Source organism: Rhinolophus sinicus, linkage group LG03 (assembly GCF_036562045.2).
Source record: "Rhinolophus sinicus isolate RSC01 linkage group LG03, ASM3656204v1, whole genome shotgun sequence".
Lineage (NCBI taxonomy): Eukaryota > Metazoa > Chordata > Mammalia > Chiroptera > Rhinolophidae > Rhinolophus > Rhinolophus sinicus.
The window spans coordinates 4995509-5016302 of record NC_133753.1 but is presented as its reverse complement, the minus strand read 5'-3'; the positions used below and the strand labels follow the sequence as shown (position 1 = coordinate 5016302).

General features: G+C 58.2%; 1 protein-coding gene across 5 annotated transcripts in view; it reads right to left on the bottom strand.

The window, feature by feature from the left end:
- CCDC85C (coiled-coil domain containing 85C) overlaps positions 1 to 20794 on the bottom strand; it is a 77477-nt gene that overhangs the window by 7778 nt on the left and 48905 nt on the right. For 2 of the 5 annotated variants that reach the window (XM_019751584.2, XM_019751581.2), the window contains exons 2-5: positions 12601 to 12674; positions 5886 to 5921; positions 3815 to 3850; positions 2180 to 2287 (exon numbers count right to left, since the gene is read on the bottom strand). In XM_019751584.2, the coding sequence (XP_019607143.1) occupies positions 2180 to 2287; positions 3815 to 3850; positions 5886 to 5921; positions 12601 to 12674 (254 nt within the window). The remainder of the gene's footprint in view (positions 1 to 2179; positions 2288 to 3814; positions 3851 to 5885; positions 5922 to 12600; positions 12675 to 20794) is intronic. The other 3 variants (XM_074326948.1, XM_019751583.2, XM_019751582.2) reach the window with 2 other exon arrangements.

The following is a 20794-nucleotide window of genomic DNA, read 5'->3' as shown; positions in this document are numbered from 1 at the left end:
GGGTCCTGCCACACAAGCCCTCAGTCTCCCTATGGACCCACGTGCCAGACGCAGGTTCTCCAGGACCCAGCAAGGGCTTGGTACCTTGGAACATCCTGGCCTCAGCCTCCACCTCAGCCCTGGCGCCTCCCTGCCACCTCAGCAGCCTTCACGGCTGCCCCTCCCACAAGACACCCGACCCTCTCTACCCACCCCAGGGACCTGCCCCCAGCCTCAGTAGAAGCTCATGCTGGCTCCGGGCCCCCAGGCACTAGCTGGGCAACGCTGGCAATCCACCCTGCGCCGGTGAGCCATGGCTCCCTCTGCTCCCATCCTGTAGGCCTGGCCCATCACAGCAGCCAGCCGGTTTCACAGCACTGAGAGGGCTTCGGGACACAGCACGCCATCGCTGTTAGCCATTAGGGTTCCCACAGGCGATCAGAATGAATGAGGGGGGCAGGGGAAATGAAGTAATGGAGGAGCCACCCCTGCGGGCGTCACCAGCATCTCAGGGCCCTTCCTCATGAAACAACAGGAACCTCATTTGGCCACAGGCTCCTGGATAAATATTTGGATTATCTGCTGTCAGTGGGTCTTGCACAGCGTCAGCAGCTACATTCCTAGAGAAGGTGCGAGGGCCTCAGAAGAGAAACAGACGCTCGGCCGGCAGCCAGCGCTGCACCACCCACATCTGCCAGCGCCAGGGCCAGCCAGGCTTTGCTCATCGTCCTCGTTGTCCAGGGCAAAGGGGAGACGGCAGGACCAGGACCCTGGGGCGAGAGTCCAGGCCCACCTGCCCACCTTGATGACCTCAGGCCAGCCGTGTTCCATGGGGACAGTTAGGGTCCCTGCCTCGCTGTGGCCTGTGTGTGTGGAGAGCTTCCTGCACGGTACTGCATGTAGCAGACACTCAATACACTGGTCATTCTTGTTACAATCATCTTATTGCTCAGAGAGCTCACAGGCAGTGGTGTTCAGTATATTCACAGATTCGTGCCATCGTCACAAGAGAACATTTTCATCTCCCAAAAGAAGCCCCGCACCTGTTAGTAATCCCTCCACACTCTGCCCCCATCCAGCTCCTCGCATCCACTCGTGTGTTCTCTGCCCCTAGAGATCTACCGTGTTTCCCCAAAAATAAGACCTAGCTGGACAATCAGCTCTAATGCGTCTTTTGGAGCAAACATTAATATAAGACCTGGTATTTATATTTTATTATATTATGTTATGTTACGTTATACCTGGTCTTATAGTAAAGTAAGACCCGGTATTATGTTATATTATATTATATTATATTTATTATATTATATTATATTATATTATATTATATTATATTATATTATATTATATTATATTATACCTGGTCTTATAGTAAAATAAGACGGGGTCTTATACTAATTTTTGCTCCAAAAGACACATTAGAGCTGATTGTCCGACTAGGTCTTATTTTAGGGGAAACACGGTATGTATTCCACACCGCGTGTCACCCAGGTATGATGGAGGCATTTACCCCCAGGGAGCTGGCTGCCCACTTGGCAGAGGGCCGGCCCCGTGCCACCCCTTCCTTTCCCATCAGGGCAGGGCAGAGCCAGGATAACCCACTGTGGATAACTGAAGTACACAGTCCACAAACATGAGCTTCTCCTCACCCTCAGTTACAAGGCCTGGGGTAGGGACCCCACGTACACACACGCAGCTCCAGCCCAAGCTCCAGCGCCAGCCAGCACCCTGTCCCCACTGTCCCAGGAGTGACACATGCTACAGCGTCGCATAGCGGCACGGCAGCCGGGCCTGAGCAGCCGGACACTGCCCTGCGCTGCCATAACGGCAGCCAGAGTTCGTCTTCCACCTCTAACCACCAAAATGGGCCCTTAAAAGTCTCTGAGGGCCAGTCAAGGAGCCCAGGCCCCTCCCTGGGAGGGTGGAGGAAGATGGCAGGGGAATGAGGAAGGCCAGACCTTGACCTGTTTAGCATATTCACAGATTCGTGCCATCGTCACAAGACAATGCCCTCCCCTGACCTGGAAGCACCTGGGACAGAAACCAAGGGTCCCAAACCTGGTTTGACCAGACACTGTCCACGGGCCCAGGCAGGTCACTAGCCAGTCTGAGCCTCACCCTTACACTGAAACGTGGCCCAAGGATTCGAGAGGTGCCAGGTCTCCATGGGAGCACTGGGGGTCTGGGATGGGGCACTTACGTTCTGCAGGGAGTCCTGGTAGGAGGGGGGCAGGCTGGCGAGCTGGGACTCCGAGTGGTACGGGGAGAAGCCTTTCCGCAGCGTCCGGTACTCTCCAGAGCCTGCCTGCTGCAGAGGAGAGTGGGGGCGAGAGGTCAGATGTGAGGGGCCAGGATTGTGCCCCATCAGGACCCAGAATGGCTGCCCCCACCACCACCAAACGAGACACTCCTACCAGGGCCTCCGAGCTGCTCCCTCCCTCAAGGCTGTGGTCTGCTCTGCCACCTGCTTGGACGCCCCGCCCATGCACCCTCCGTCTCTCCCCCCACCCTGCTCTAGCCCACTCCATCCCATCCCTGTGGGTGCCATGAGCCTCGGGCCTTCCTTTTGCTCCCCACTGTGTGTTGTACTCATGCTGGCTGAACAGCTGAAAAAACAGGTGAGTGAATGAGGGTGTGGATCTCGCCCCTTGACCATTCCTCTGCTCCAGGATCCCCACTTGGATTCCCCACACGCCTTCTCCAGCCCTGGGGCCATATCCACAGGAAAGCCCCCCACCTCCCATGGGTGCTGGGGCTCCCTACAGTCCTCTGCTCAGGGGGTCCATTAGCCTCCAGCATTGGACAGGAGCTCTGAAATGTGGGCCCTGGGTCTCACCCCTCTGTCTCCTCAGGAACCAGTGCAAGCTGGGCTCATAGCTAATGCCCAGTGCGTACTTAGCAAGGGGGGGGGGGGGAGAGGGAGGAGGGAATGAGTGTATAAGTAATGAATGAGTGAATGAGTGAATGAGTGAATGAATGAATGCAGATTTGGTCTTAGGTGGTTTCCTTCAGGGCAAAGCAACCCAACCCCCCAGCCGCAGAAGCTAGGGCTGGGGTCTGGCACCCAGAGAGGACCCAGGGGTCACACTCAGTCCCATACAGGCCTCCTGGTCTAGCTGAAGAGCCACAAGCACACTTTTCTACTTCAAAGGAACTGAGGGAACTCTGCTGGGCAGATAAAATGCAGGGGAATGTCCGTCCCATAAATCAGCAGGCTCTAGTTACCCAAACAAACCCTGGAGGGGAGGAGGCCAGCTGGGGCAGTGGCAAGGGCGGGGGCAGGGGCTGGGGCACAGGTAAGGGCAGGGCCAGGGCTGGGGCAGGGGTAAAGGGGGGGCAGGGGCTGGGAGCCCCTCCTGCTGCTCATCACCCTCTCATGGTGGCCCCCAACGTGTGGCAAGGTCTTACCAGGTAGACCTTGGGCACGGCCCAAGAACTTAACATGGGACGGCGTGCCCCTCCCCAGGCTGTGCCTGGGTGAGCCGGAGGCATGACAGCCCATGCATGCTACGTCGGTCCTCCTGGAGCCAGGGCTCTGATCAGGGTGAGCCCCCTACCACTGGACACCAAACAGAGAAAGAGGCCGCAGCCCCTGCCCCCTGCCACCCAGCACTCACTCAGCCCCCCACCCCCATGCACATCCCCACTCCTGGGGTGCTGTGCTTCCTGGGGGGGGTCACTCCCAGTTCCATAAGAGGCAAAAATCCCGAGCCAAGGTATTTTCCTGGCCAGGTCTCTATGACAGCTACAAAATCTTCCCCAACAGAGAGTACACTGGGTTGCAAACCCAGACACACTAAACGTCCACACCCAGTGACACAGGATGCTCACCTACCTGGTCTCTGACACCATTCTGCAGGAACACTCCTACCTGCGGTGCCAGGTAGGCAGAGAAAGTTAAAAAACCAAATGTAAGGCCCAGCCGGGCCCAACACACACACACACACACACACACACACACACACACAGCCGCAAGGCCAGGAATTTGGGCCTCTGCTCTCCCCCACCAGCCCCTGGACCAGGACAGCTGGGCACTGCCCTGCTCTTAGGCACACACCGTTCTGCCCTGGGCTGAATCTCACCTCCTCCCTGCTTCTCTGGCGCTGGACCAAACGGATGCTGAGGCAGCCCACAGGCCCACTGGTTGCTACCAAAACACTGCTTTGTGTCTCTCCTCCCTCCCCCAGACAGCTCCCTGGGAGGAGGTGTATGCAGGATGGGGGGGGGGGAGTTTCTTAATTAGCAGCAGACAGTTCCCACCCTTGCCTTCAGCGATCCTCTATAAACATTTGCATGTCCACAGAACTTCATTAGCAAGCCTCAAAGCTGGGGGCGGGGGGAGGCACAATCTCTCATTAGGGGCAACGTGACTAATGACGCATGGAAATGAGGAGCCATAATTGCACTTAAACCCAAATTAAAAATCCTGGTGTTTCCCTGTTGGTGCCCTGGAAGAAAGAAGTCACCAGGTTTTCATTGCTGAGGGAAGGGAGCTCACGCGCTGGGCCTGCACCTCGGGGCATGGGGGCACTGCCGCTCCCCAGGGAAGACACCTGCCCACCTGCAGTCTCCCTAACTAACCCGGGAGAAGGGCCTGGCACACACAGTGGGGGCTGAAACAGGGTTTCCCGAATCCTTAAAAGGGAAGGTAACAAGATCCAGCGCTGCACACACAGCACTGCCCTTCCACTCTGTCCATTCCCCACCTCCCAAGGCCAGCGAGACTTCTAGTCCCTGAGGGGGAGACCCAGGAGGCTGCAGGGCCCCCGTCCACTGTTAGGACGCCCTGGGCCGTGACCAACGCTCAGAGCTGGCTGGCCACGGATTCCACAGGCCAACTCCAGCCTCTCTGGGCCTCCCTGTGGTGCTACAGGCGTGCCACTACCTTCCCTGGGGACACCCCTGGATAAAGCTCGGAGCCCTGTCAGAGGGTGCTGAACAGAAACAGGCCAAGGGTGGGACACGGAGAAAAGGAGGCACTACCCACCTCCCTGGCCTGGACACGGGGGCTCCTTGCCTGGGGGGCCAGCAGCTGTGGGCTGGCCCCCTTTCAGGGTTTGCTCAGGGACAGCCATTCCCACCCCTCCTTTCTGCTCCCAAAGGGCTTTTGGCCCCATGAATAGGACGTCTGCTGGAGCAGTTTCCTGCTCAAGAAGGCCCTACTGTGGCCTCCAGCACCTGACCGCAGGTGGGGGCTCGAGGGTGAGCAGTGACACTGTGCCCAGTAGCCTGCCCACAGGTGTCTGCTCGAACTGTCAGACCCAGGCCCCTGGGCCGATTTGCATGCAGCGACCAGGGGCAGTACCCGCTCAGAGTGGGCCAGGCAAGCTTCTCAGCCCGTGGGCCCTCCTGGTGCAGGCAGGGGTGGGTGTCTCAGAACAGGGCTTGTGACACTTACCAGCCCTGCTTTCCAAAACCTTAACATACCTACCTCCTGGGGGGGCAGGGGAACAGGCAGGGCTGCGGGGAGGGGGAGGGAGCTGAGCACTGAGCCCCAGGGGCACTACTGTCCCCAGGCAGCCCCAAGGACCTCGCTCAGGGGCAGCGGCCGGGCCGTGGCAAACCCCTCCTCCCACCTCTACCTCAGGGTTCTCCCCGCACAGAGGGAACCACAGCGACTAAGCCTGCTGACCTCCCGAGTGGGCGGGGCCAGTGAGTAGGTGAGAACCTGCTCTTTTCCTGTCGTTTTGTTACGCTGGAAATTGACACCAGCTCAGAGATAGGGCAGGTCCCAGGAAGACTCTAAAGGCAGGACCAGGGCACCCTGGGTGGTGGTCAGCTCCCAGGAAGGGACGGGAAGGGCCCAAGTGAGGGGACCCCAAGCAGACAGAGCAGCACACAGCACTCAGAGCAGCCCCGCCCCACCCCAAACACCACTGCACACCAGTGCCACCCGGAGGCTCTACCTGAAGCCAGCTTCTCTGGACGCAGGGCTGGGGCAGCTGCAAGGGAAGACGAGCAGTGTCACCCACCAAACGCCACTCACGCCCCTTACGGGTCCCCCTACCCTGGACACCTTGGCCGGCATGGTGTTACCACACCTCAAACTGGGGTGGCGGGTCCCAAACACACCTCCCAGAAGCCCCCCATTTTTAAAACTCCAGATTTCCCAAGGACGGACAGCATCTGCCACACCCTGGCACGGGGCACCTACCCCCTTAGGGAACGGCAGCCCTCCCTAAGTCTCACCAGAACGCAGCTGTCGTTCAGCAGAAAAGCAGCCCTTCTGAGAGGCTGCAGTGGGGTGCATGGGGCTGGAGACACCCCCAGATCCCAGCCAGCTGGGAGAGGCCAGGGCCGGACGCACTCCCTCTGGCCTCTGCTCTGTCCTCAAGGTCCTCACCAGAGCAGACCGGTGCCAACCAGATTCACTTTCTTTTTTTCTTTAATTTTAAGAGAACTCATTTGCAGGCCGTTATACACACGGCTCTGGGCCCAGAGGGTTCTTCCTAATAAGTCCTCCGATTAGGCAGGCGAGATCCCACGTGTGGTTAATGTGTGGCTAATATCACTTATCCACCGCTGGCACTGCTCCCCTGATCCCCATGCAATTTCTGGCCCTAAGTCCCATTTTTCAAACTCGGTGTGTGCACCGCTCAGGACCTGGGGCAGTGACTGACAGGCAGCATGTGGCCCAGGCCTCGTCCATCACAATGACCGCACCACCTCACGGTCCCACAGAGCAAGGAGGTGGGCACAGACGCAGATGCAAACACCATCGTGGCTGGGTGGGTCTGAGCAGCCCACCCACTTCTCACGTCTCTGCTTGCACATAAATTGGGGTCTCAAAGGACACGGCTGCCGGATGGCCTACAGGCGAGATCACGGTGCCTGATCCATAAGCCTCACCGCTGGCCAGCCCCGGGCCTCGGTATTTTCCATGATTTGCCCTTTAATCCCAGGGCAGGCACCACTAGTGTCCTCATTTTGCACATGGGAAAACTGAGGCACAGAGAGGCTAAGCCACTGGCCCAATGCCACCCAGCTGGTAAGATGACACTTCAGGGATTTGAACCTGACGCTCTGGCTTAGAGACCTGGGCTTGGCCTCATGCCATGCGGACTCTCACCCAGTGTGTGGCTCACAGAGGCCACCGGTTAAGCCTTTGGCAGAGGGGGCAGGGGTGGACTTCCTACTCCATTCCCACCCATGTTGCTAGACTGACCTTCCACTTGGTACTGGAAAGAGGGCTCCCTCCTGGGCTGCAGGAGGGGTTGGACCGGTTCAAAGGTTCTGCTAATGAGGCACTTAAAGCCCTCTGGAGACCACACTGCCCATGACAAAGGGGGCGAGGACACGACAGCCTAGCCCAGACACCAAACGGGCAGAGCGGGAACGGCCGAGACCTTGTCGCCAAGGCAAAATGTCACAGAAGACCCCAGCAAGCTGAACCGCCACAGAAGAAATGCCGTGGGGCCAGCATGTCCGGAGGGCTTGGGCAAGGGAGTCCCCCCATCAGAACAGCCTGTCTTCCTCAGGGACTCAGGAAAAGAATAGGGGCATCAGCGATGGGCTTAGATGGTAGCAGCCTGGATGGTTCAAAACGCAGACAAAGGACAAACAGGAGCGGTTCATTTGGGGACGGGCCAGTCCAACACACTGGCCGGGTGGGCACAGTCTGCCAGACCTTGAAATTTTCCGGGTCCTGGGACCAGGAAAAGGTGAGAAGGTCAGCCACGGCCCAGGGCATTCCCCAGGTGCCGGGTTCCATTCAGTCCGCACGTGGACTCACCATCCCTGCCTTACAGGTAAGAAAACCGAGGTACCAGGACACACGGACTTTCACCGAAAGCCACACAGCGGGTAAAGCCACTTTCTTATACCATCAGGCCAACGACAGCACTGCTGCAGGCTGAACTGTGTCCCCCTCTCCACTCGTAGGTTGATGTCCTAACCTCCAAGACCTCAGAATGTGACCTGTGTGGAGATGGGTCTTTACAGACGTGATCACGTGAAAGTGAGGTCCGCAGGGTGGGCTCTAATCCAACACGACTGGTGTCCTCATAGAAAGGGGAAACTGGGACACTACACACAGAAGGAAGATGTTTAGACACAGGGAGGAGATGGGCGTCTACATGCCAAGGAGAGGGGCCTGGGACAGACCCTTCTCTCCCAGGCCTCAGAGGGAAGCATCCCTGCCTTCATCTTGGCCTTCTGGCCCCTGGAACCACGAGAGAATACATTTCACTCGTTTCAACTGCCCAGCATGTGGTTCTTTGTTATGGCAGCCCTCGCAAACAAAGAGTCACCCATGCCAGGAAATCCCGCTCCACCAGGCCTCAGTTTCCCCATCTGTGCTTGGTGTAAATCCTGGGGTCACTTCCAACTTGAGTGTTCAGCCCCCGAGTGTGGCACGACAGGATGGGGGAAAGAGCAGACAGGGGTGAGGAGGAGGGGGCAGGCTGGCGGGGGGCTGTTCAGTCACTGGCCTGGACCAATGCCTGCACTCCCCCAGATGGCCGCCTGCTTGCCCAGTGTGACACAGCATCGCAAGCTCCGCGTGCTTTTGTAAAGCTGGCTTCTGGGCACACACAGAGCCTTCATTTATCAGCCCAGCAGGGGAGTTAACTGAGGGAAAGACAGAGCTGAGGCCCAGCATCAATTATAGCCACCCCCACCCCAGCCCGGCCGGGCACAGAGAAGCCACAGGAAAAATACTAACGTGTATGGGGGCCCGAGATGAATCATCACAGAGGAAGCAGCTGTGCTGATGAAATTTTTAAAGCCGACAAGAGAGAGAAAACACGAACTGCAATACAGTAACTTAGTCTGTGAACACTCTGGCACAGTTTTAATTAAAGCTATTTGGGAGTTAAATAGAGGCCGTGGGGGGAAGAGGTGGGGCAGTAGGAAGCGGGAATCCACAGAGGCTCGCCGTCCTCCCACCCAAACCCCAAAGCCACATCCCCTTAAGACAGTTCAAAGAATAATACTGCTCTCCCTGACTTTTCGCCAACAGGCAGATTCCCCACTTTGCACAGAGCTGGAGGTTTCTGTGCAATTCGATTTCAATGACAAGACTTAAATGCTAGAATCATAAATATCTCACAAGCCAGAGCTCATGAGGCCAAGGCCAGAATCCCTCCCTTTCAAGATTCCCAAATATGTTCATCCATCACTTGATTACCTCCAAGTATGATACACTCACTACCTTATAAAGCAGCTCTCCAATGGTTGAGCAGACCTTCCTCATTCTGGGCAAGAACTAGCCTCCCCTCTTGGCTTAAGACACTGGGTGGGGGGCAGCCAGGAGCTCCCCGAGATGCATCCACCCAGTCCAGCTATGCTGAGCATTGGAGGTTTGACCACTCAGACCCTGCAGCCCAGTCCTTGAGTAGCTGACAGTCCCGCAGGGGTGAGGGCCAGGCTCCCTAATGGAGGATCCCACTACCCTACCAGCACAGCAGGCAGCCCACGGGGCTGAGAGCACAGAGCATGAACAAAGCCACTTGGGGGTGGTTGAGAAGGCTGTTGGCAGGAGGTCACACCTGAGCTGGGAGCCTATGACTTGCGAGAGTCCAAGAGGAAGAAGGCTAAACAAACTCCTTCTTCCCTGGACTCCGCTAGAAAAAGGCCAGTACTCTCCCCATGGAGAGTGACCATGGGGCCTGACCATGGGGCTTGCACCCGCTCTGCTGTCCTCCAGCAGCCCCTTGTACACGTGAGTCCTGCTGGCCGGGAAAGGAGGTGTTCAGGCAGGGACAAGAGTGAGACTGGACAGCAAGCTCCCTGATGGCAGGCTCTGCCTGGTCACCCCTGGATCCCCAGAGCCATGCATACAGCAAGTGATCAATTACAGTACTGAGTGAGTGTCCATTTTACACGTGAGTAAACGGACCCTGGGGAACAGGAAGTGGCTTGAGGATCCTTATAAGGCTGGTGCCATCTGAGCCACCCCAGGAATCCAAAGGCAAGCAAGGTGAGAACTGTCACCAGGAAGCCCCGGGATGGGGGATGGCCCTTCTCTCACTGTGTCTCTGTCTCTCTCTCCTCAGGGACGGGGGATGGCCCTTCTCTCACTATCTCTCTGTCTCTCTCTCCTCCTGCAGGGCTCAGAACAGCCGTGCCCTCCTCCAAGGCCAGCAACGCCCACCCACCTGCAACAGTGCGTGGCAGGGCAGCAGGAGCTCCGTGGGTGACCCTGGAGACACTTGGCCAATGCCACTGGTGCCTGAGTGCTTGTGCCAGACGAGGACAGTGGGCTCGCAATGCACAGGCCCGAGCAGCACAGCGCATGGCAGCTGCCTTCCTGGGATGCTGGGTGTAGCGGACGCCGGCCCCCTGGGACACCCTGGGCAAGGCCCCAGCCCACCAGCACAGTCCCTGCTGAGGCAGAGACGAGGAAGCAGAGCTGGGTGGCTACGCCCATGACACACGCCAGCACCCACAGCTGCCTCCAGAGCAGCTCAGCTTCACCAGGCCTCATTGAAGGAGAAGGAAAAGCGCTACAGAAATAAGACGCTGGAAGCTTCCATACTGTTTGGCCTCTGAATGCCCAGCACTTCTGTTCTGGCAACGCACAGAGAAAACCGTGTCCTTGCCCCTAAGTCCCAATCTAACCGCCTGCAGCCAGCAAGCCTGGGTCCGGGCAAGGGTCCACTTGCCCCCATCGGACCATGTCTGTGCCCAGCGTGCCTGGCCCAGGCGTGGGCACAGGGGTGGGACAGAACCCTAGTGCTGCTGCCTTCAGGCCAAGGCCCAAGTCTGGTCCCTGGGAGCAGTCGGAGCAGGCTGGGGAGGTAGAGGGGCTGGGCAGAGCCACCTGTGCCCAGGCAGCTGCCGTCCCCTTATGTCACAGCCTCCCATCACTGCCCACCCACAGCAAGAAAGGGGCCCCTGTCCATCTCCACCTCTGCATATGTTGGTGTGGGGCAAAGGGACACATTGATGGGGGGGGCTCCCTCGGGAGGCAGGGAGTGCATATCAGGAAAAGAAAGAGCTGCCACTCTGTGACCTATGTGTGTGCAACGGAACATCACCGCTGACAGCACCCAAACCAGCCCTTGGTTCTCATCCCGCTTCTCCCAGGAGCAACGGGACAGAGAACGAGCAGACCGGAGAGACTCGCACGGCTGCCGACCCCACCGGCCTGAGGCTTCAGCTACCAGACGTGGTCCTGGCCTCATGCCGCTGCACAGTGGCTGGGGCGGCTCGCTCCCCTATTCGCTGGCCGGGCACCTGCTCCTGAGCCCTACTGCTGCCCCACCACCCCCATATCCTGTGTCACTTCCACCCACAGTGCCCACAGCCCAGCCCAGCCCAGCCCACACCCCTCTTTAGCAACCACGACCAGCCCAGGTCGGGCCCACGTGGAACGCTGGGTCTAAGGAGCCCCAGCCCACACAGCCAGGTGAGACCCCAGCTCCTCCCGGCTCTTCCAGCCCCGAGGAGCCAGCCAGACTTGTGGCCAAGCCATTCCACCATGACGGACCTTACACCCCATCACAAAGTTATAAAACCAGCCCTATAATGCAATGCCTGCCTGGCTCTGCACCGGAGCATGGTGGGGAGGGGCGGAGCAGCCATGGGAGTGAGAAATGAGGGGCAGCCCAAACCTGTACCCTGTACTCTGCAGAGCTGTGGGAACTGTCCACGTGGCCCGAGCAGGGACAAGGGGGCCGGGGGAGCCAGCAGCCACCCAGCGGGCAGAGAGGGTGCCTCAGGCTCCCTGAGAAGGGCAGTGGCGCCAAGCCCACTGGTTGCCCAGCAACTGGGGCCAAGCAGCTGAGCCTTCCCTGGGGCTGGTTCCCAGAGAAATGCTGTGGGCATCCCAGCTGGCCAGCAGCTTACGGACCAGGGCTGCGGCAAGGGAGGGGGAGGGGAGATGAAGCCAGGGATGGGTACGAGGGAGACAGGCTACAGGGCCGGCCACGCCAACAGACCCCTGACCCCAGCCTCCCATCACTGCCCCACCCACAGCAGGAAAGGCCCCTTGTGCCAACAGTCATGCCCCCACCACGCTCCAGCCACACTGCAGTGCCCTGCCTCTCACCCTGCACTACCTCCCTGCTGCATGCCCTCTGCATGCCCTCATCGCCTGGTCTCTAACCCGCTGTCCCTGTGCTGGGGACGTGCTGAGGATGAGACACGGCCTCATCTGTCTGTGGGCACGTCAGGCCCAGGAGGGAGGAAGATGGACCCCAGCCCAGAGAGGCCTGGGTGTGGCAGGGGCAGGGAGGTCTCCGTGTGGGTCTCCCTCAGAGGGACGCATGCCAGCCCACCTCTGAGCTTTGATTCACCCAGCTGCTAGAAGGGCAAACAAAGCGGCCTATTACTTCAGCAATTGTGTGTCCGTATCATCTCTGGTACCGGTTCAGTGTGGCCCCCAAAGAGCTCGCAGACCACTGGGGGACAGAGAGTGAAAAGACGTGATGCAGGGTACCCCAGAAGCAGTGAGCAGGGGTTAGGTGCCTGTGTTCCAGGAGATGGCTTGGGATGGGAGTGGCGGGGGGGTGGGGGTGGGGGTGGGGTTACGAGTATGAAGGGGGAAGGGAGCCCAGGTAAGCTGGGCCAGGGTGGGCACAGAAGCCAGGGGTGGGCACCCAGAGGTGGGTGGAGGGCTCATATTGGCCCTTGCGTGCAACAGGCACGGTCCTCCAAGTCCGCCCCCAGACGGCCTACCTGTGCGGGGAGTTTGTCCCCCTCCAGCAGCTTCACCTTGGTCTCCAGTTGTCTGATGTAAGTGGATGAGGGATCTGTAATGACACAAGACGGGGGACACATTAACCATCAGACTTGGTCTCCAGTGGGAGAGTTGCCCTCCCACACCCCCTCTGCAGAAAGGAGATGAGGGGTTCCCTCGCCAGCTTGTCCTGGACCAATTCCTTCAGCCTCCGCAATGCTTCGGGTCCTCTAAAATACTCCCCTGATGGGGCCCTTGCAACCAGGGCCAGAGCACCCCAGGGTCCAGGGTCCAGCAGGAGAAACTGAGGCTCCTAAGCACACTAACTCAGCCCCTGACGTCCTCTGCCTGCACCGTGTCTGATGTGCAGGAACTTCTACAAACAGTCAGCGGAGGAGGCACATACGGCAGATAAGCCTCCACCTTCCGACCAACTCTTACCAATGAGAACCGCCAGGAGCTGGACCACCACCTGCCCACCCCCAGCGCACGGCCGGCACCACCCAATGCCCTTGGCATCTTCCCGGATGGCATGGATGTCATGCCCCTGCCCCACTGGTGCCCTGTAGGACTGGGGCGGCAGCAGTTCTCCCCCCAGAATGCCGGGCATGACCTTCCTGCACCAGGGGTTGGCCCCGGACCCAGGAATTCCTGCCCTTCAGCTAGGCTGTCCAGAGGCCGCCCCCAGTTGTAAGAGGCAGCTTTCCTGCATGGGTGCCCCGTTTGCCCCTTGACCTGCCTCACTTTGTTCCCTAAGCACATGGAAGGACCCTCAGGAGCTCTGCCCAGCCAGCCCCAGACCAGGCCCACAAGCATTTGCATTTTTAAGCATCAGGCCCAGCCCTGGGCAGGAATGGGTGGCAGCTGGCCCCAACCACTCACTTCTGGGGAATGACACCCCGATTCCAGTCCACACCAGTCACCTCTCAGGAATGCAGAGCCTTCTGGAAAGGGAGAACAGTGGCCCTCTGCAGCCTACCCCACCTTCAGCCCCAGGGATGACACTGACCACAGGCCAGCTCGGCCGGGGAGCCCTTCCGGGGGCTGGGTGCTCCCCACACTAGCCTCACCTCACCCCAGCTCAGGAGAGCCAGCCCCCTTTGACAGCTGAGGAATCAGGGTTCCAGCGGCTTGTTTACAGCACAATGCACAGCAGTGGCAGAGGTGGGGCTGGACCCTAGACAGTGACTGCAAAGCCCCCCCACCCCGGGACCCTGTGCACACTCGCCGTGTGGGCAGATGCCATGTGCCCAGACCTGGGTGGCCACAGCTGTAGGAAGGCCTTGCTCACACCCTGCTTTGGCCTGCGGTCACTATAGTCCATACTGCCTCCAGCCTCAGTTTACTCACTAGTCACCCAAAACTGACAAGCAGTTCTCCATCCCTTCCCACATCGCATCCATGCAAACAGGCCTGATGGAAAAGGCCTCGGTGTCCAGGGTTTGCTGGGCCCCCCTGAGCACAGGGAAGGAAAGGGGGTATGCCCGGGGCTCCCCAACCTGTCTGTCCCCTGCATGCTGTTAGCAGGGGGGTTCCCTGGAATGCCAGCTGGGAACCAGCAGACAAGATAAACTGAAGACGGTCCCAGCTCTCTCATCCGTACAAGTTAAGGCAAAGAGGCCCCAGTGTGGTCGCCCTCTAGGTGGGGTTGGTGGGGGAGGGGTGGACCCACTCCCCACCCCATGTGACATATGGCAGCCCCTGCAGTAGGCAATGTCCCCATTTTCCAGATGAGGAGGCCACGAGGAACGCAGGGTCCCCACTTGCTGGTAGGTGAGCAGGAGGGCCCAGGCCCAGCCTTCCTGCTCCTATCCCCACCAGCCAGCCCACCCCTGACAGTCAGCCCTCAGGACACCAAGTGTCTGGCCGCCCCGAGCAAAGCTGACAGCACCGCACCATTGAGGGAAGCTGGCAGAGGCTCCCAGAAAGGAGCCGCAGTACTTGGTCAAGCCTCTCTCATTACTGCCCAATCCTTGGGGGTGGCCGCAAGCCAGCCGCCCTGCTCACCGCAGCTCCCACCACGGGATAGGGCTGCCAGGCACAGCCGCACTCAGGAGAGGGACCAGCCACTGTGTGCGACAACAGCCCACATCCGGTCACTAACTCATGCACTCAGCCTTTCAGAAGGTAAACACAATGCCGACCCAGTCTCCTGGCTATGCGGAGGGTGTTGCCTCTCTGCCATTTCTATGGGAGGAGTCAGGGGCTCCCAGCATTTCCCTTCTCGGTTAGACTGCAGTTGGAGCCACAGACTGCGATGGAGTCAGCAGACCGGCTGACCAGCTCAGCACCCTCAATGCGCAGCGAGCAGGCCGGACACACCACTGCTCCTGTCTGAGGCAGCCTTTCCCTCAGCCACGGCAGGTTCAACACCCAGCTCCCAGTATAGCTGTGAGAAGAGTGGTGACAGATGCAGTACCGGGAAAGGACCCAGGCCATCACACATTCCACAAATGACCCAAAAATACCCATCCGCCCACCGCCAGTGCCAGACCTCAGGGCCCACAGGCCACAGCCCACAGGCCAGCTGTCCTCCCAAGTGGGCCACACGTGGGCACAGACCACAGGCCATGTCCATGGCCCCAGACCAAGGATTGGGCCCTGCTCCACCTGTCTATTTGGGTTTACCCCAAAACCCAAGAGGCTACAGAAAACAAAGCACACTTTCTAGACCACTGGGAATATGACAATATGAGAGTCTTAAAATATTTTAATTTGTCCAGTAATTCCAACGGAATCCATCCAAAAGAATTAATTCTAATAATGGAGCATGCAGACGGTGTCACAGTGGCCAAAACTGGAAATAACGATGTATCCAACAAGAGAGACACTCTGCCATCATTCAAATGATGTTTAGGAAGAGTCTCTCTGCTAAACAATGTGGGAAAACACTTAAATGCCAGTGGAAAGAACTGGACACAAAATTACATGTGTAATTGCTGCTACATTTTAAAAACTGATGCATTGAAATAACGTCAGCAGAGGGCACCTGGAAATACTGACAGCAGCATGGCTCACGTGGAGGAAAGGGTGATTTTTAAAATTTAATTCACACCATTTCCTGTTAATTTTCACATAATCTACTTTGAGAATAGGGAGAAATCTTTCTTGTATAAAAAAGGAGAATAAATTATTGCACCTTCACATTGCAGACCCACCCACTGACATCACTGAAGCTTTTAATCCAAGAGAGACAGAAGGGTGGCTGGGAGGGCAGCCCAGATAGTGGGCTCAACCAGCCACCCTCTGGCCCCTTCTCCCAGCTCCGGTCTGGGGGCCTTTCCAAAGCTCCAGCCCCCACCCCCCAGCCCTCCCATTCCTGCAGTTTATCAGCATTCGAGGCACCTCCCGCAAGTCCCGGAGAAGCCTCCTCTGCCACGCCGGACCCTGGCCACACACTCAGCTGCCCAAACCAGCCCCTGCACCCTGCCAGGACCCAGGGAGCAGGACATCTGGTCACCCGTGGGACAGAGCAGGAAAGAATGAGAGGTGGACCCTGAGGTGGGGGGGGGCAGGAGGGCAGGAGACGCTGGGGAAAGGCCTGGCTCCCAGGGAGGACGTCCTGATCCTTCCCAGAAGCCTCAGGCAACGCGTGATGCCACCGGGCGCCTCTGAGCCCCAGCCTCTTGGAGATGAGTGTGTAATTAAATTAATCCCAAGGTTCGCAGTAATGAGGGGAGGAGCGGAGGGGGAGGGAAGCGTCATTTCCCGGCTTCACTGCTTGTGAGGAAAACGAGGGAGCTGACCAGGAAAGGGACTCCAGGCTGGACTGGCCAAGGCGTCCCCTCCCCCTTCCTCTGGCCCCTCCTGGGCCCGCTAGACCAATTCTGGGTGACTCACGATTCAGCTTCCATCTGGAGGAAGGGGTGGGGGGGCTCCCTGCAACATTCTTACTTCCGGGACCCAGAATATCAGCCCTTGCTTTGTCCCTCCTCACAGATGCTCTGTGTACCCCATGGTGTGGGGGGTGGTCACCAGCCTGCAGTCTGTGAGCCCCTCCCCACGGACACTGTTTGGCTCCTTCCCAGGAGGCCTGTGCTCGGCACTGGCGCTAACCATCAGACTACCCTGCCTTCTCGGGAGCTGTGAGGCCAGGCCGGTCCCATCTCCCCTCCTGGCCTGGCTTCCTCCCTGGCTAGGCAGTGTTGCCCCAGCCTCACCTTCAGTCCAAACTGTAAAAATTTGGGAGCCAGAGGTCACGTCTGATCACCACTGTAGTCTCACTACTCAGCTCACACCTAGCTCACTACTCAGCACATAGTAGGTCTTTGGAAAAAATCTGAGGACCTAGCAGGAATTCATCCTGCTGGGTGGGTTGGACCAGTTTCCTGAAGGAGTCAGCTTTCAGCTGCAATGAGAGGAAGGCGCGTCAGCCTGTGACAGTCACAGGAGGCCCTCAGACCCCAGTCACCAGCTCTCATACGCTGTCTAGGGCAGACCTTGCTCCGAGTTTACATCCTAGTTTGGGTGAGACAGGACTCAAGCACCAGCAAGTTAGTGGGAGGGACCCTCCCCCAGCCCAGCTGGGGGGTGGGGAAATGAGGCAGGGTGGGGAAGAATGGGAGGGGTGTCAATCCACTGGGGAGCTCTGGGGTCTCAGGGTTACTCGCCTGCCCAAGGGCTCACTGGTGGGGGTGCTTTGGATGGGAGGTGCTACTGATACTGAAGCCCTGCCCACCTGGAGAGTTGACAGAAAAAGCTCCCAGGTGGAGCTGCAGGTGTTGGCAGGTGAAGTGAGTGGTGGGCCCGGAAGCAGTAAGTGCCTCGGGGATCTGGGCATTGTGCCAACAGAGTCTGCCACTGCCCAGGAGAAAGTACGATTTTCCCTCTCTGCATAGGAAGAAGTATAGACTGACAGGGCGTGTGTGTGTGGGGGGGGTCACAGTGACACATAGTTACACACGGACCTGACTCTCTAGCTATTGCCCTGTCCAGGGTCCCTGCCAGCCCTGCCTCCCTTCCATCCCCCTCCCACTGAGCAGGGTCCCTGAAAGGCCTTGGGGACAGGCGGGCTTTGTGGCAGGTCATTAGCAGGACGCAGCCATACCATGCCTTAGGCCTCCTCCGTGGGGGCTCTGCCGGGAGATGGCTGACTCCTCCACAGGGCTGCTCAGCTGATTAAATTCCCTTCTCTTTCCACTTCATTAAGAGGGGCCGGCTGTGGCATCAGGGCCAATGGCTCCGTGGGGGTGGAAGGGCCTCATTAAACAGACGCACCCTCATCATTCCAGGGGTCCACGCCCTCTCTGTCCCAGGAATGAAAACAGCTCAGAGAGCATCTGCTTTCTCGGCTTCTCTCCTTTCTCCCCTGTCCAGGATGCATCCCCGAGGGGCAGGAAGTGCCTGCACACACCTGCAGGTCATGTGAGGGGCGTGGAAATCAAAATGGAGCAGGGCAGGGCAGGGAGATGCCCCACTCTGCACCAGTGCCTCCTGGTGGTGGCGCCGTTGTGCCTGACAGAGCAAGCTGCTCCTCCCACAGGTCACCTCAGACCCCTCCCCCACCATGGGGAGGCACTGCCATCCCCGTAGGCACAGAAAGGAGGTGCAGCCATGCGCTGAGGACCAGGACCGAGGACCAACCACAGGGAGCTCTGACCAGCTCCAGGCACCAGGGACACCACTATGGCCGGAATGGTTGTTTCCCCCCGAAATCCGTGTGCTGAAACCTCATGCCCACTGTGATGGTGTTAGGTGGGGCCTTTGGGAAGTGATTAGGTCACGAGTGTGGAGTCCACAGGAGATTAGTGCTCTGATAAAAAGAGACCCCAGGGAGCTTTCATCCCTCCCACCAACTGCGGACACAGTGGGGAGACACCGTCTATGAGGCGGGCCCTCACCAGGCACTGAATCTGCCAGCGTGCTGATTTGAGACTCTCAGCCTCCAGCACTACGAGAAACAAATGTCTATTGTTTATGAGGCCCCCAGGTTGTGGCATTCTGTTGTAGCAGCCGGAACAGACTCCGTCATAGAGCAAGAGCAAGTCATTCCAGCAAGAACCATTGATAACTAACAAACAAACAAACTGACTCAGATAACAGCATGGTGGTTACCAGAGGGAAACAGGGGAAGGGGTTGAGAAGGGTAAAGGAGGTCAACTATATGGTGATGGAAGCATATTTGACTTTGGGTGGTAAACAACGCAATGGGCAGATGATGTATTATAGAATTGTACACTTCAAACCTCCATAATTTCATTAATCAATGTGACTCGAATAAATTTTTAAAAATTTAAAAAACAAAGAACCATTGATACCCACGCACACGTGATGAGCACCAACAGTGGTTCCTTACACACACTGGTCCTCGTCTTTCCTCACTGGGAGCAGGCCATCGGCCCCCGGTTCACAGATGAAGAAACTGAGGCTGAGGGAGGTGAAGATGGTGTGGACCAGGCCGTGGTACCGCGGCCTCCTCCTCCCGGCTGCCTTCCTTCCGTCTGGCTCAGTGCAGCCCTGAGCCCGAGATGGCAGCAAAGGCCACGCTTCCTGCAGTACCCAGTCCTGCTGGAAAGTGACTGGTCCTTGGCTGGTACTCAGTCCCCTGGCAGCTGCTGCCCACCCACCCTGCCCACAGGCCAGGCTCGGCAGGCCTGGGAGCTGAGCGTTCTGCTGCCCTCACCTCTGACCCACGAGCATGTCCAGGCCTCCCTCAGCGAGGCCCAGGACACGGGTCCAGCGGAGTCTGCAAATGGCCCTGTCTTCTCAAAGGACGTGGAGGATGTTCCATCCCAAGGCCCACCTATTCCCGGGACCCCGGGCAGTTCTAAAGCATTGAATTCTCACAGAGCAGAGCCCAGCACTGGAAAGGAGAGTTGCCAATTTCACGACAATCCAGGCTACCAGTGGGGTGTGAGTTCCCCATCACTAGGGGGAAGCAAGGAGAGGCTGAATGGCCTCTGTTTAGGCATCATCTGCTGGATGGAGCCCCTGGATCACTGAAGGTTCCCAATGTAGGTATGAGGAGGGCACGGGAAGTTGCTTGCCAACCTCAGTGCAAATGCACTCACGCTGCCACCCTCCAAGCCTCCCGGGGACCCTGCCAGGTGGCCAGAGAAAAAGGATGTTGAGAGTGAACAGGTCTGCCCAAGGTCACAGAGCCGGGCACCAGCAGAACCAGTGTCACACATGCTTGTCCAAGGACCTGGCCCCCTACTTTGAGGGTCTCTCAGCCTAATGAAAGAGCTATAGGAATAAACACTTTTGCTGAAGGGCAAAGAGTAAAGAGGTACAGCAAGTACTGATGGGGAGAAATCAGGGACTCCTTCCTGAAGGAGGCGGCATCTGAACTGAGCACTGAAGAGCAAGCAGGACTCTGACAGGCAGACAACGGGGTGGGGATGTAAGGCAAGTACAAGATGTGGGCACAGCGTGAGCAAAGGCACGGAGGTGGGACCGTGACAGGCAGGTTCGGGTACACCTGAGCCATTAGCATCTGCCTCCTGGCACCCATCGCAGCTCCAGGAGGTGCAGGCTGAATGTGAGACAGGTATTATTTATGGATGAAGGCAGAAGGGCGGAGGGAGGCTTATCAGGGGAGCATCGGGTTCCTGTGAGGACGCCTGTCAGGGGTGGCAGCCCTGAGCTGGGCGGGTTGGCAGGTCCGGGCACTTTGGCCCCAGCCGTTCCCTCCTCCAGCCTGGCCTGCCCACCTGGGCTGCCCACAGGGGTCTACAGGGTGGTACAGGCAAGTCAGAGCTGACTTCCGGAGCCCTGGGCCTGGGACAGAGTGTTCACCTCCACACAGGGCACTGAGAAGGGCACCTTCCTTCCCATTCGCACACACAAACTTTCCTGAGCACCTTCGTGTGCCAGCAGGCACTTGAGGAAAACCCTGACCCTCCCGTCACCACAGACCATCCTCACCTCCAGCTGATAAGGTAGGTCCTGCTACCACTGTGCCTGCTTCTTGGAGAGGAGCCTGCGTCTCAGACAGGTTAAGTCGCAAGGCCGCAGTCACACAGTGAAAACACTGTCTGGCTCACAGATGTCCAAACGGCCGGCATCCCGCCCTCCCATGTTCCCACCTCCACGCCCGGAGACGTGGGATCATGGAAACCTCGAATGCCACTGAACAATGAAATGGAACAGCCGTGACTGGAGCCCCACCCTCTCCATCCAGAGTCCACAGAGGGAAAAAAATTAATGGGCACCGAGAAAAACAAACGATTGCATTAATGAAAACTGGGCTCT